The sequence below is a fragment of the Haliotis asinina genome, chromosome 11 (genome assembly GCF_037392515.1).
Source record: "Haliotis asinina isolate JCU_RB_2024 chromosome 11, JCU_Hal_asi_v2, whole genome shotgun sequence".
NCBI classification, from domain to species: Eukaryota; Metazoa; Mollusca; class Gastropoda; order Lepetellida; family Haliotidae; genus Haliotis; species Haliotis asinina.
This window is the reverse complement of record NC_090290.1, coordinates 56,651,927-56,668,783: the sequence shown is the minus strand read 5'-3', so window position 1 is coordinate 56,668,783 and position 16,857 is coordinate 56,651,927. Positions and strand designations below refer to the sequence as shown.

General features: G+C 39.7%; 1 protein-coding gene across 6 annotated transcripts in view; it reads right to left on the bottom strand.

Annotated features, from left to right (window-relative positions):
• Positions 1–16,857, bottom strand: part of LOC137255739 (rho GTPase-activating protein 15-like) — a 49,716-nt gene that overhangs the window by 10,997 nt on the left and 21,862 nt on the right. For 3 of the 6 annotated variants that reach the window (XM_067793239.1, XM_067793240.1, XM_067793243.1), the window contains 9 exons: positions 14,197–14,256; positions 11,684–11,743; positions 8,861–8,919; positions 6,855–7,041; positions 5,972–6,112; positions 4,614–4,665; positions 3,339–3,494; positions 1,905–2,003; positions 110–187 (listed from right to left, as the gene is read on the bottom strand). In XM_067793239.1, coding sequence (XP_067649340.1) covers positions 110–187; positions 1,905–2,003; positions 3,339–3,494; positions 4,614–4,665; positions 5,972–6,112; positions 6,855–7,041; positions 8,861–8,919; positions 11,684–11,743; positions 14,197–14,256 — 892 coding nt within the window. The remainder of the gene's footprint in view (positions 1–109; positions 188–1,904; positions 2,004–3,338; positions 3,495–4,613; positions 4,666–5,971; positions 6,113–6,854; positions 7,042–8,860; positions 8,920–11,683; positions 11,744–14,196; positions 14,257–16,857) is intronic. The other 3 variants (XM_067793241.1, XM_067793242.1, XM_067793245.1) reach the window with 3 other exon arrangements.

Sequence of the window (16,857 nt, the reverse complement as noted above, 5' to 3'; positions counted from 1 at the left end):
TCCTGTTAATGATAATAAATGGTTTTTGTGAGGTGGTCATCACTGATGTACATATTTACAAGAATGGACTTCAATATGACATCTCCAAATGAGAGACGTAGCATCTTACCTTTATCTACAATGAATCTCAACTTCTGTATCTCAGCCAGGTTTCCACTTACTCGGTACAATCCATCATGGTCCAAACCTGAGTAACACAGAGAAACAGTGGCCAAGATGCACTGGCAGACACTTCTCAGAGTAAACAAAGATTTGGGACAGAAACACAAATTCAGAGCAGAGAAACATTTGGGAGTTACTGTTCAATCTACCCATAGACACTTCTTTGTGTACAGGAACATTTGGGAGTTACTGCTCTATCTACCCATAGACACCTCTTTGTGTACAGGAACATTTGGGAGTTACCGCTCTATCTACCCATAGACACTTCTTTGTGTACAGGAACATTTGGGAGTTACTGCTCTATCTACCCATAGACACTTCTTTGTGCAGAGGAACATTTGGGAGTTACTGTTCAATCTTCCTGGAGACACTTCTTTGTGCAGAGGAACATTTGGGAGTTACTGCTCAATCTACCCATAGACACATCTTGGTGCAGAGGAACATTTGGGAGTTACTGTTCAATCTTCCTGGAGACACTTCTTTGTGCAGAGGAACATTTGGGAGTTACCGCTCTATCTACCCATAGACACATCTTTGTGTACAGGAACATTTGGGAGTTACTGCTCTATCTACCCATAGACACTTCTTTGTGTAGAGGAACATTTGGGAGTTACTGCTCTATTTACCCAGAGACACTTCTTTGTGCAGAGGAACATTTGGGAGTTACTGCTCAATCTACCCATAGACACATCTTGGTGCAGAGGAACATTTGGGAGTTACTGTTCAATCTTCCTGGAGACACTTCTTTGTGCAGAGGAACATTTGGGAGTTACCGCTCTATCTACCCATAGACACTTCTTTGTGTACAGGAACATTTGGGAGTTACTGCTCAATCTACCCATAGACACTTCTTTGTGTACAGGAACATTTGGGAGTTACTGCTCTATCTACCCATAGACACTTCTTTGTGCAGAAGAACATTTGGGAGTTACCGCTCTATCTACCCATAGACACATCTTTGTGTAGAGGAACATTTGGGAGTTACTGCTCTATTTACCCAGAGACACTTCTCAGTGAAGAGGAACATTTGGGAGTTACTGCTCAATCTACCCAGAGACACTTCTTTGTGCAGAGGAACATTTGGGAGTTACTGTTCAATCTACCCATAGACACTTCTCAGTGAAGAGGAACAGTTGGGAGTTACTGTTCAATCTACCCAGAGACACTTCTTTGTGCAGAGGAACATTTGGGAGTTACCGCTCTATCTACCCATAGACACTTCTTTGTGTACAGGAACATTTGGGAGTTACCGCTCTATCTACCCATAGACACTTCTTTGTGCAGAGGAACATTTGGGAGTTACTGTTCAATCTACCCGGAGACACTTCTCAGTGCAGAGGAACATTTGGGAGTTACTTCTCAATCTACCAGGAGACACTTCTTTGTGCAGAGGAACATTTGGGAGTAACCACTCAGTCTACCAGGAGACACATCTTAGTCATGACCATTTAGTCTGTGAATATATGTAACATAGCTAGAAACAAATAGATGGGAGATTCTGGGGAACCTGAGGAAATCTAGACTTCCTTCATCTTCATCTTTGGTTTAAACACTGCAAAGAACAGAAGGGTGGGTAAGAGGGTGGATGGTGAATGGGGAAGTAAGACAGTGAGTGTTGAAAGAATATTTGTGAATCATGCTTTCCCCTGCAGCAGCAGAAGCATAAGAGACGGGAAAGTTGGGGAACAACAGCTGCATACTGGGAATGGCTGTCTTGCCTATTAAAGGTCGGCTAAAGGTACCTTTTTGTTCCACAGCATTGATGCACTTCATCACAAATGTTGGTACAGTATTATGCTCTCTGGCACACAGCTCACGGAGATCAGACCCAAACACACGATCTGAAACATGGTAAATCAAAATTGTTGCTAATATACCTACCCCTAGAGAATACAATCTTACAGCAAGTGAATAGCGTGTGGCCTTAAATAATTCACGGACACATACTTCTACAACCATTTTGCATCTTTATTGTACATTGTGCATACATTGTCTCTTTACTGTCTGTACACTGTATATTGGTCACTGTTTGGAAATTGTCTTTGAAGAAATTTACAATTGTCTGTACATCATCTGTGAATACATATACAATATTGTCTATGAATAGTACATTGTCCATGAACTGTCTGGACATTGGTTGTTCATTGTCTAGAAACTGTACATTGTCTGTTCACTGTCTGCACATGGTCTGTTCACTACCTGCACAGTGTGTTCATCGTCTGCACATTGTCTGTTCACTGTCTGCACGTCTGTTCACCACCTGCAAATTGTACATTGTTTACCACCTGCACATTGTCTGTACATTGTCCGTTTACCACCTGCAAATTGTCTGCACATTGTCTGTACATTGTCCGTTTACCACCTGCAAATTGTCTGCACATTGTCTGTTTACCACCTCCAAATTGTCTGTTCATTGTTCGTTTACCACCTGCACATTGTATGTTCACTGTCTGTACATGTCTGTTCACCACCTGCAAATTGTACATTGTTTACCACCTGCACATTGTCTGTTTACCACCTCCCAATTGTCTGTTCAGTGTTCGTTTACCACCTGCACACTGTGCATTTACCACCTGCACATTGTATGTTCACTGTCTGTACATGTCTGTTCACCACCTGCAAATTGTACATTGTTTACCACCTGCACATTGTCTGTATATTGTCTGTTTACCACCTGCAAATTGTCTGCAATTGTCTGTTTACCACCGCTAAATTGTCTGTTCATTGTTCATTTACCACCTGCACATTGTCTGTTCACTGTCTGTACATGTCTGTTCACCACCTGCAAATTGTACATTGTTTACCACCTGCACATTGTCTGTATATTGTCTGTTTACCACCTGCAAATTGTCTGCAATTGTCTGTTTACCACCGCTAAATTGTCTGTTCATTGTTCGTTTACCACCTGCACATTGTCCGTTTACCACCTGCACATTGTCTGTTCACTGTCTGTACATGTCTGTTCACCACCTGCACATTGTCTGTACATTGTCCATTTACCACCTGCACACTGTCCGTTTACCACCTGCACATTGTCTGTTCACTGTTTCTACGCAGGACACAGTCACCAACCTATGCTACTCCTGCTGTATCTCCAACTCAAGGTTCATGGTGTCAAATTTTCACAACAAAATTATTAGCTGACCCAACCAACATCAGAGCCTTGGTGACTTTACCCTTGATAATTCCTCGTTTGATCAAATCTTCCTGCAGGGGGCGCCGTGTGATGAGGCTGCGCAGTTTGTCCCGGATACGGAAGTATGTGGCATTGAGAGATGCATGTCTTTCCTGACTACCACCGGGTGCCTCGTCCACTGACTGGCTTCTCATCACTGGGAAGAGAGAAAGTACCATATGTCAGACCTGTTCTTAGTTGCCCCTTTGTACTCACACTCACCTGAACAATAAGTATCAAAGGGATGAGCAATGTCTCTCTCAAGAAACATAAAGAAAGCCATGGAATTGGTGAATGTAATTATGACTTTTGCATGTAACAAAGTTTTTACATGGTATTCAGAACTGATACAGGGAAATTTCTGGATGATAACTTCTGTATTATGAAGAACCATAGAATTACCCACATTTAGTTTTGTCAAGATGACTTAATATGCAAATAGAAAGGAAGTTCATGGATGTCAACTATGAATATGAGGAGCAAGAATATACTCTGAAATGTAATGTGCATGTGAAATTGATTATAAACAAATATACAATGGCAATGAAGCCACTCAGCAAGACCAACATCTAATAAGGTGGAATACCTTCTTCTTCGGTACATTACTGGCCATGTTAAGGAACCCATGAAGATCTGGGTTACAACTGTTGTTCAGTAAAACATGCTTGTCATAAGATTTGAATACAGGGATTGGGTGGCCAGGCGGGTCGACCTGGTTGACACATGTCAACGTATTGTGTAGATCAATTGTGTAGATCAATTGTGTAGCTCAATGCTCATGTTGTTGATCACTAGTGTAATTACAGACCACCACCATATGTCTGGAATATTTTTGAGTGTGGCATAAAATTAAAAACTCACTCTAATATTCAGGAAATTTAACACAGGGTTGGGACATTTAGGACTCAGGATATACCGACCAAAATACATTGAACCCATCCCCTGAACCCAAAAAATTGAAAAAAAAGATACATATATTATGTTGCAAGATTCCTTGAAGACTCATTCTGACTTTCATTGGAATATGTCTGGTTGTGCAGCCTATTAAGTCCTAGACTGATCTCTCCAAAATATCATGAAATGATCATCACAAAGTTTCTTCTGTAGACATTCTGAACAATGTCTCAAGAACATCATTAATCCAAGACATGAAAAATGATAAAAAAATGACATTGTCAGCACAGAGAATTCACCTTTGCATGTTTCAGCTTTGTCACTGCTGTATTAGGTACTACAATATACAAATTATCACAAGTACAACCTGATGAAGACTTACTGCTCTTGTCTGTGGGACTTGGCTCTGGTTTCTTTGCTACTTTCTTCTCATCCTGAAAATAATGAACAGCATGAATAACTTGGGTCACATGACATTTAATACTGTACAAAAACCTAAAGTGTGCTTTTCACTATATATTAGGTCATCTCTTGTTTTGCCAGAACAACCGCATTTGAGGTTTTGTTTTGTAGGGACAGGTTTTACTTTTCGCTAGAAAGACCTCTTCCCAAGTTTTACTTTTCGTTAGTAAGACCGGATCCCAGGTTTTACTTTTCCTAACTTTATATGAACATCAACATTACATGAGTGTTTGAAATCAATTGAAAAATATCATTCACGATTAAACTCACAATACATATGATTCCTGAAACAGGATTGGAACCACAAATCTCACATCTGTAGGTAGACGCTCTACCGCATGGCCACCAGGCCGACAAGGTGGTGGGGTTAAATTATCTACTTATAGTTACTGTCATTTAATTGATTTTAGGTGCACTTCCATTACTGTTGTTTAGCTTCATTAAATGATCATCTGCATTGTAATTACCCACACCTGACAGTATACTAGTGTATGTTAGAGAAAACACTTCTCCTCAGTTTTGGTAGACAATGTAAAACCATCAGGGTTGGGAAATCACTCCCCCTCCGGTTTTACATTGTCTACAAAAACCTTGGAGGCATGTTTTCTCCCATACTTATCCAACCTCAAGTAAGAATGTCCATTTCTGATTGGTTCATGTGACCGTGAACAAATAACCATACAGCCCAGTGCACGGGCTAAGATAATTTGATAAGATAAATTTGTTGTAGCATTATGATTCAGGGAATACAGGGTTTCATGTGTCCCTCGTTAGGATAAAACCGACTACAGTACACATAAAGCCCTGTATTCCCTAAATCATAACGCTACGACTTATACTAACACCTGTATTGCCCTGCCTCTGTAGGGAGTCCTGGTTACTTCAAGTTCCCTACAACTCATGCTGGCAGTAGGAGAGTTGAGTAAACTGATCAAGTGGTGATTATTATTGCTCATACTATCAGTCACTGGTTGGTTTAGGCAAGTAATTTATTTTCAGGCTGCTGTGGTATGGTTTGTATACTGGTGACAAACATCAAACCTCATCTTTCAAGAAACATGAAAAACATTTGCTGAAATATTGTTAATAAGAAACAAACCACAGGTCTCAATGACAATGAAAACATTCGAACCTCAAAACGATCTTTTTTTTTATTTTTTGTGTATTCTGAAGTTGATGCAAAGGTCCACATCATCACATTATAATACCATGGAGTCAAGCAAATGACTTTGTCCACGATCAGTAAAATGACAACTGAAGATCTGTAGAGAATTCTACCTTGCCACCTTTACTGGTTGATGGCTGTGAACCTACTTCTTCAAGGTCATTTGCTGCGATCTTGAGACGGACCAACCAGGTTTTAGATATTGCTTCATCATCACACTGCAGGAGATACTGCGTGTTGCTGCTGGCCGTCAACTGGAACATTATTAACAAAGTGTTGTCATCTCATATGGAGTTCAATCTGTAGTGTATCCACCATGACACAGACGATCATCACATCCCAAACAGTCATCCTGACCAGACAATCATCCCTACCATGACAATCATTACAATCCAGGTGACTGTCATGACCATCACAATCATCCCAATCCAGGTGACTGTCATGACCAACACAATAATCCCAATCCAGGTGACCGTCATGACCAACACAATAATCCCAATCCAGGTGACTGTCATGACCAACACAATCATCCCAATCCAGGTGACTGTCATGACCAACACAATAATCCCAATCCAGGTGACTGTCATGACCAACACAATAATCCCAATCCAGGTGACTGTCATGACCAACACAATCATCCCAACCAAGACAATTATTGCCATCTCTGGCAAAAATTATCAGAAACAAGACAATGAGCAAGGTGTAATCATCCCAATCCAGACAGTCTCTTCGTCACAGGCAATCTCCACCAACCCATGACCCACACAATCATCTAGTCCTACACAATCAAGATCGAGACAATCATCGTCACATTACCGACGGAGTATGGTATAATAAAGATCAATATGGAATTAAGGATGCTGATTATAAACTTGGTGTATAATAAAATAGTATCTATTGTCCAACCAGGAGTACAATTGTTACTTCTTCAGGCCAAGGATAAATATACTCGATCTCTCAAGATCTGGGCATAGAGTGATTTATATTCCAAATTACCGTGATGACATTTCTCTTGCTTGTGACCTCTGTGTTATGATTTAAGTCGATTTTAGCGCCAAGCAGGCTGAGTATGAACTCAGGTTTGCCGTGAGGGGAGCCTGGTCGTTGCATAGATGCCTTCTGGTCCTTGTAGAAGATGATGTTTGAGCCATGGAGGACTACATACGACTGGCTCCAGTTCTTCCTGAAAGAGGAAACATGGCTGTATATTTCTGGAAGCCTTCAAGATCAAAAAAAAAAAATAATAACCTTAAGAAATCAGCACTAGTTGTGCAGCAATAACTATAACTGCCAGCAGTACAGGCTGTTGAAGATTAACCTGGAGTCACAGCAAATTGGCAGCAAGTAATTGAAGAGCCAGTAAAATGTTAAACACTGATAGTGGCAGTAAGTAATGAGAGTTGCCTGCCCCTTGTTGTTTGTAAACAAGATTGGCATGGTTGTTGGATAAGTTTCAGGATGGTAAGTATCTTATCAGTTTCTTGCAAGCAATACGAGGCATTAAAACCTGGGTGCTATTGTACTAAGCAACCTTAGCGCTATGCTAGTTGGAAGTCTATGTAAAAGGATGAGGGAAACGATCACCTTAGCGCTATGCTAGCTGTAAGTCTATGTAAAAGGATGAGGGAAACAAACACCTTAGGACTATGCTAGTTGTAAGTCTATGTAAAAGGACGAGGAAACAATCACCTTAGCGCTATGCTAGTTGTAAGTCTATTTAAAAGGATGAGGGAAACGATCACCTTAACGCTATGCTAGTTGTAAGTCTATTTAAAAGGATGAGGGAAACGATCACCTTAGTGCTATGCTAGTTGTAAATCTATGTAAAAGGATGAGGGAAATGAACACCTTAGCACTATGCTAGTTGTAAGTCTATGTAAAAGGATGAGGGAAACGAACACCTTTGGCGCTATGCTAGTTGTAAGTCTATGTAAAAGGACGAGGAAACGATCACCTTAGCGCTATGCTAGTTGTAAGTCTATGTAAAAGGATGAGGGAAACGAACACCTTAGCACTATGCTAGTTGTAAGTCTATGTAAAAGGATGAGGGAAACGAACACCTTAGGACTATGCTAGTTGTAAGTCTATGTAAAAGGACGAGGAAACGATCACCTTAGTGCTATGCTAGTTGTAAGTCTATGTAAAAGGATGAGGGAAACGAACACCTTAGCCCTATGCTAGTTGGAAGTCTATGTAAAAGGATGAGGGAAACGAACACCTTAACGCTATGCTAGTTGTAAGTCTATGTAAAAGGATGAGGGAAACGAACCCCTTAACGCTATGCTAGTTGTAAGTCTATGTAAAAGGATGAGGGAAACGATCACCTTAACGCTATGCTAGTTGTAAGTCTATGTAAAAGGATGAGGGAAACGAACCCCTTAGCCCTATGCTAGTTGTAAGTCTATGTAAAAGGATGAGGGAAACGAACACCTTAGCACTATGCTAGTTGTAAGTCTATGTAAAAGGATGAGGGAAACGAACACCTTAGCACTATGCTAGTTGTAAGTCTATGTAAAAGGATGAGGGAAACGATCACCTTAGCACTATGCTAGTTGTAAGTCTATGTAAAAGGATGAGGGAAACGATCACCTTAACGCTATGCTAGTTGTAAGTCTATGTAAAAGGATGAGGGAAACGATCACCTTAGCGCTGATTACTTTGTACAACAGCACCCTGATCTAGAATGACTGATATGTCCTTAGTTTCACAGCCTAGTGGTTCACGCAGAAGACTTTGGTTTGATTCCCTACACGAGTACAATGTGTGAAGCCCATTCCTGGTGTTCCTTGCCATCAAATTGCTGGAATATTGCTAAAAATGGCGTATATCTTAACTCACAGTGAAAACCAGACATCCTTGCATCCTGATAAAGGCTAAAGGCATTAGAAGAATTTTCTCCAGTTTGATAGATGTACTCCACTTGGCTGTCCAAACGGTTCTCCACAGCTGACATGACAGACACAAAATCCCACAGAAGAATCTCTGAGCAGATAAGGACTTACTTGACTCGTTTACCAACATCAGCTATTTTGGTTTTGTTCAGTGTTCCCGTCAGCTGATCCTAGAAACAGTCATAAACACAGAGTGAATGAGATTAACTGTAATTAACACACCATGAATGCAGTGTAGGGTATAACATTGGATAAACTCTTCACAAATTTCAGCGTTACAAATGTTATGGTGCATACAGTACAAAAAATCATCACAAAGTCACCGTAGCAATGTCCACTTCAAAACAGGAAGCCAATAAATCGCACATTATTCTGAAAAGCTAAAACATTTTGACATGTTCACGTTCTCCAAATTTGGCTGAAAATATAACAAACACACAGAACAATATCACAAAGATATCAGTAATATCACAACATCCTGTCAAACACAACAGAACAATGCAGTGTCCTGATCACATAATAAACACTTTGAATACAATGTTTATAATCTGTACAATGTTGATAACATTCATGCTACAGATATCCACACCAAGTGCAAGCATGTTGTATACACAGTATGCAACAAGTCAGTATTGAATATATAGGACATGTTATACCACAGTTATTATCAGTTATTGTCGCGGCATCCAGGCATACCAATGCAAACTGTATACAGGCATATACTGAAATGTTAAGGCATATCAATATGGGCATATCAACACAAGTAGTATTGAAGCATAGTAATATGACTTCTACCAAGCACTACTGAACAGGTCTTGTTATACCAATATGACTTATAAGTTGTATCCAAGTATATCAATATGGCATGTAGCCAGATATATCAATTTGAGTTGTAGCCAGGTATACCAATACAACTTGTAGCAAGGTATACTCATATGACTTGTAGCAATGTATCAATACATAAAAGTCAGAGTCTAAGAAAAGAATACAATATTTTACATCTCAGTCTAAAAAAAAAATCGATATAACAATCACTGTCCTTGTAGTATGAAAAAATATGAAAAGAATTTCAATTAACAGAAATAATAAATGAGTATCTCGAAAAGCTGAAGAAATTCCTTCCAAAAAAAAGCTTTAAGAAAGAAATTGTAAGTTTACTTAGACTGGCCTGTAGATGAAACCGCATGTATTGTCTTACTTCTGAGATGATTAAACACCAAGCTGGTCATGTCAAACAAAAGCCAGTTAATTGTTTGAAAATCAGAGAAAAATAAGGTTACTTTTATGTCACAGTTATTATGCATGGAATGGATCCATAACTATTAGCTTATAATGACAGATAAGGACGTTTTGTTCTGGTCTCAGGGTGAGAAGAGTTTTAAGCCCCTGAGAGTTGTGAGTGTCAACAGTTAAATATGGAGCTAGAAGCTAAATACGATGACTAAGAAAGTCTTGTCCTTGTCCCAGGGTGGGAAGTTGTTTCCTGCCACTGACAGCCGTGAGTGTCAACAGGCAAAAATGTAGATAGAAGCTAAATAAAACAAATAAGGAAGTTTTGTCCTTGTCTGAGGGTGGGAAGTGTTTTATGTCCCCGAGAGCCGTGAGTGTCGACAGCTCAATAAGGAGCTAGAAGCTAAATATGATGACTCAGAAAGTTTTGTTCTCATCCCAGGGTTAGCAGTCCATCATGTATTTGGGTGGCAGAGTGAATGGCGAAATATTTAGCAAACTATTAACTATGAAGTGAAACCTTATTCCACTGTGGTATACCATATCATTCTAGAAGCTATGATATAAAAGCTAATACACCATCGCTGACTGTTCCACTCAACACACTGTGCATGCAGCACTGTTTTATTGTTGCCAATCTCCACTGCTGGATGAAGAATCTACCTACAGGTTGCATACAAGGCACCAACCATTTTGTCTTTGGCAAGAAATGGCAAAATGTAAATTAAAATTTCCTTCTGATTTATATATTCACTATACAAAAGTTTCAAAAGGATTCCTTTAGGTTTCCAGTTCAGGTATGACTGTTGTTTAATGCTGTCCTTAAAAAAATCCCAACCATGCTGAGGTACAATGTCATGCTCACCTTTCACTGCCAGTATAATTATGCTGATGGTCAACAGTTGTAATCAAATATACATTTGAAACCATTCTGGGATACAAAATACAGTTTTATAAGGACGTAAGTTTTCTATGAAACTCTGAGCGAGAAGTGACCTTCAGGAACCCATTATTGTTACAGGAAGTAACAAACAAGGTCAGCGTTTGAGAGTCATGTAGAAGTTGAGATGTACAATACAGAACAATACATACTGAGGGAAAAAAAGGGATCATATTAAAGCACAAGTTAAAAAGCTTCTGAAAGAAACGTGGAACAAAAAATGAAGGGACACTTGTCTTTTCATGTAATCCCTCATGTTTTCCCCTCAGTATGTGTGGTCATAATATAGAAGAAATTGTAGGGATAACAGCTTCTTTATTTTGTGAGATCAAGGTCTCAATATAGATTCTTGCACAATTGTAAAGCAGGACAATGGCCCAAGAATGTGTATCAAAATGTCACTCTCACGAAATGAAACACTTGTTATCTATTCCATAATAAACAAGATCAGGTTGTATCCAACTACAAAGACTGAGGCTCATTATGTCGACCACTACCTGTGATGTCTTCAAACTTGAATGTTTTCAAGCTGTCTTTACACAGCTGGAATAGTGCTGACTGCAGCAATTCAACAACCAACAAACATGGACTACACATGTCCAGTCACAAATAGAAAGGTCTCCGTACTCCTTCCCACAGACAAAATGTTTGATGCCATACACTGAAACACCTTGTTACTAGAGTATAATGCACATACGCATACAGACTATAAATACACACAAATCTCAGAAGGCACTTGAGTGTACACTTACACGCTTACTTACATCAAACCTAAAGGCAGGTGAGCTTGGCCTAGGTTTGTTGGAGGGAGGTGTATCACCAGTCTGAAACCATAAACTGGCCAATCAGAACATACACAGCTGCCATGCAGGGACTGGCTACAAGCCAGCAGCCAACACTGCTTGTACAACCACATGCTCAGGTACAAGGACAAAGGATCTAAGAACAGAATCAGGTCCAGAGACAGGATCAGACAGAAGATCCACTGACTGCATCATGTATAGGAAGAGAGAGTCAAAAATTGGATTGGGTTCAGGGATCGCATGTCTAGTTTTAGGATCATGACCAAGGACAGAGATTCCGTGGAATGGATCATGGTTAGGAACAGTCAGTGGCTCCAGTGATAGGATCAGGGCCATGGACATAGGATCCATAGACTGGACAGGGACAGAGGGTTAAAGGATAGGATTGGGCCTAGTGACAGCCGCTTCAATGATAGGATCACGTCCATAGACGGAGGATCCCTGAATTGGATAATGTCCTGTGACAGGATTGGGACCAGGGACAGGGATCCATGAACTGGATCATGTACTAGGACAGAGTGTAAAAGGATAGGATTGGGTCCAGGGATTGTGGGTGGAAAGACTTGATCAGGTCCTGGAACAGTTTTGGAACTTGAGAATTACTCTTGCTGAACATTTGACCATTATGTCTCCAGTTTGATTTTAGAAAGTCATGGTTGTCCTCTTCATGTTTGATAATAGTGTTTGAAACTTCTGAATTAGGGAAAGTGCTGAATAATAATGCTCATGTGTTTATTTCCATGTTTATTTGTTTGCTGTTTGCCCAAAGAATCACTAATTTCATACATGAAATAATTTCATTTTTGTCCAAATAAAGAGAGATTTCAAAGTCTGATCTTCCGGTACCTTAGGCATATATTAACTATTTGTCTGTTATTATTTCAGCACAGACTCTATGCAAAGAATTTCAAAGCCTGGTCAGATAACAGGACACATAGATCTCTGGATTGCAGACCCGTGAAAGTCCTGGGGTAGAATAGGCCTTCAGCAACCCATGCTTGCCACAAAAGGTGACTGTGCTTGTCGTAGGAGGCAACTAATGGGATTGGGTTGCTAGACTCGCTGACATGGTTGACACATGTCATTGGTTCCCAATTGCGCAGATCGATGCTCATGCACAGATCGATGCTCATGTTGTTGATCACTGGATTGTCTGATCCAGACTCGATTATTTACAGACCTCTGCCATATAGCTAGAATATTGCTGAGTGTGGCGTAAAACTCAACTCACTCACTCACTCACTGAATAGCAATCTACAGAGCCTGAATGCTGGAGTTCAGTTTGAAGAGCTTAAAACGGTGATTAAAATGAGGAAAGCGAAAGAATCATCTGAGGATAGGATCTGTGCTGAGTATAGTGAGATGGCAAGACCCATGTGATGGAGACAAGTATTCTTCCATGTTTTCCTCTGAAAATGATGAACAGTGAAGATGATACTGTTCTCCATGAAAAGACTATGAGTGTATGTTTCCCATGAAAGCAGTATTTGAAAGCAAATTTTTGACTAGAAGAAAGTGGCATGTTTACAATGTAAAGATGTGTTAGGGAATGGCAATGGTTCCAGTGTGTACTAAACAAGACAGCACTTGGGAGGAGCACGAGGTTATGTTAGTGATCACGTCAAGCATAATTGTGCTACAAGTCTAAATTCATGGCATGACATACATCTTAAGTGCAACAATAATGAAAATGCCTTCCAAATGAAACAGAACGAAACTATGTATGAATGGAGAGCATGACAACATTCAAGGGAGGCAACTCTGAATACCATCACGAGACATTAGCCCAAGATGCACACATCTGATGGTGTTTAGATATTTCATATATCTTATGTAAGTGATTGAAACCATCAATGTCATCAACAAAACATCAAAGGATATTTGTTAATGATACACATTTCTTACATACAGCAACATAGAATCAGGTGACAAAACAATAAGCCATGGAGGATCAACAATACCATGCACAATAGTGTCAAGCCTTTTATCTTTTTTAAAGTTGGTTTACACAAATTTAGCCAAATATGCAGATTTATGAAAATTTGCATTAATGATTTCCGACAAGTTCTATGTATGAATGAAAAAATAATCTTTGGTCACACCATCATACAAGCACAAGTTCTGTGAAAAGATTAAAATAAATGATGATTCTTTTTCTTTTTTTTTTTAAATACTGATTTTCGTATAAATTACACATTTCCAAGGAGAGTGTTGGTTAAAACATGCATATCTTCAGTCCAGTTAATTGCAAAACAGTGTGAGTCAAAAGAAATAATTATGTAAAAGTCCATTTTGATTTTTAGACTTTAATACGCATTGTCAGTCAGTCTTGTACACCAACTAAAAATTAATGCAGCTATGCAAAATACAATGACATGCTAATTCTGTCAAGGCACAAATATCCATGTGCTCTTGTCCATGCAAGACATCAGTTGTCAGGCAGACAGTATCAGAAAAGACCTTGAACTACTTACATCAAACCTAATGGTGGGTGACACAGGCTGTGGCTGGGTAGACTGAGGAATGTCATTTGCCTGAAACCACAAACTGATGAGTCAGAATGGCTGAGTAAATAAGAGTGTTTGCTGTGCCTTCCAGAGTGAAGAAACCATCTTGTTGGAAACAGTGCCATGAGGAGTGAAAAGGAAATGGAGGCAGCCATCTTGTTTGAGACAGCCTGCATGATGGCATTAGGGATGGAGTTTGCAGTTGGTGCAGGACAGGATCCATCCACTTTTTTATTTGTTTATTTCAAGATGTCGACTACCAAAACTTGAACAGCATTATCAGAACTTACATCAACGAATGCATCACTTTTCTTTCATTTCAAATTGACAAATGGCAACAAATCTTCACTCACACAGGGCATATATTTAGTAAAAGATTTATATGCCTTTCATGTTTATCCCCAGTTCTACTTGAGCAGACTACACTCATCTGATTCACAGTCCTAGCATCCCATACCAGAGACCATACAGTCTCAGTGCATACTCATCCCTTTCAGAGTTCCACCAACCTTATGCCATCCCTTATTTGGCTCCAGACGCCTATATTAATCCCCTTCTCAGATCTAGCAGTCTCGCGGCAAAAGGTGATAGGAAGGCACAAAACAAATCAATTATTATTATCATATATTTTATCATATATTACTATGATTATTACTCATCCTCTTCCAAGCTCTACCAGCCTAAACTCATCAACTTTGACCGATGTACCAGCCTAAACTCATCCTCTTCCAAGCTCTACCAGCCTAAACTCATCCTCTTCCAAGCTCTACCAGCCTAAACTCATCAACTTTGACAGATGTACCAGCCTAAAGTCATTCCTTCCAAGCTCTACCAGCCTACACTCACCAAGTTTGACCGTTCTTACATCCTAAAGTCATTCCTTCCAAGCTCTACCAGCCTTTCTCAGATGAACAACTCTATACTCATCCCTTATCCGCTTTATATGCGAAAACACAAGTGTCCATGTATAAGAGGGTTGAATGTAGATGACTGTAATTTCTGGATCATGTAATTCAAGATTGGTAGTGACTCTTGCGCTGATATCTGTGTGCAAATCTCAGTCTGGTGTTGTAGTGGATATTGAAGGATAGTCTGAACAGGCAATGCCTAGGGGGAACAGGACAAATACATCCTCTAACAGGAGGCAGACACCAGAAGCAGGTGATTGGCCAAGCAAGTTGGTCAAGGTCAGCATTCAAGGAGACAAAAAACGTTTCAGCAAATTCGACAGTGATGCGATCAGACATGGCATAAGAAAATAGTTGCAGATGTCAGGGAGGTAGGTATTGTGCACACAGGCAGCAAGGTCAGATGGTCAAAACATGAAAAGCATGTCAGGAAAACAGACGTCAATGGCATGATAAAAAGCAGAACTGACAAATGCAGGATATGACCAAAAGATGACATTCTGATGCAAAAGGAACAAATTTTGTCAGAGAAATGTAACAAACAAACAGAAACAACAAGGATTGGAACAACTTGCAAAAAGGTCCTTCCAAACATGAAATGCCAACAGGGCCAAGAGCGGGAGTCAGTCAATAGGCAACAGCAGACGTCAACATATAGCAGGAAAAAGGTAAGGCCGTGCCGAAGACTGTGGTGAGAAGACATCACCAGAGGAAGACATGGCTGGAAAGCATGACCAGAAATGCCATGATAGTAACACATGCAATCATGTTAAGGACGTCAAAGACACTTTCATTGGAACAAGCCTGAATGCACTGTTAGTTGTGTTGATGACTGTGAAGACAGCACACTTCATTTATGGGTTAAAGAAATGGGCAATGCTGTATATGCCAAGCTGTGATATTACTGTATACTCCGTGCAGTGAGGACTTCAATCATGGTGAGGTTGTTGAAGAGCTTGCTGGGACCACATGAACAGGAAGTGAACATCGTCAAGGTGCAAGGCAACAGGATTGTGGGTGTCTGTATACCGGCAGTTGAACACACAGGTAAACATGCCTGGTCCACTCACAAACTTCAGATTTCAAGTAGGCAATAACATTTTTACAAATCCTTCAAACACAGTATAAATTAATAAGTATATTGATATTTTCATTCTTCCTTCTTGTTGCACTTCACTGTCCCATCGTCTCAACAATTCTGTCCCAGGAGAGTGGGATGTTAACAGATTTCACGTAGTATATACAGCCTGTATACAACCAGTGTATAACTGCAAGTATACCATGGGTACACCACCCTGAAGAAGAATAGTGAAGGCAGAGCACAACTTTCTCTGTTACTGTTTCATAGAGAGCCAGTGGTAACAATTATGCTGACTTTCACATATCTCCTGTTGTCAAGTGATGACAAAATATTTGTGTATAATGAAAACAGTCAGTGATCATTCTAAACAAAATAATGAAAACAGTCAGTGATCATACTAAACAAAATAATGAAAACAGTCAGTGATCATACGAAACAAAATAATATTACTTTCATTAATGAATGATTCATCAAAACTTTCCTGAGAAAAAATAATAATAGATGGTTATTAAGTTAACAATGTTTGACATAATTCAGGGCCTTATTGAGGCAATTCATGGAATGTTAGACCTTTTTATAGCATATATAGGTTTATAGACTTCACAGATTATCAGGAAATGTACCGGTAAGGCAAAAATT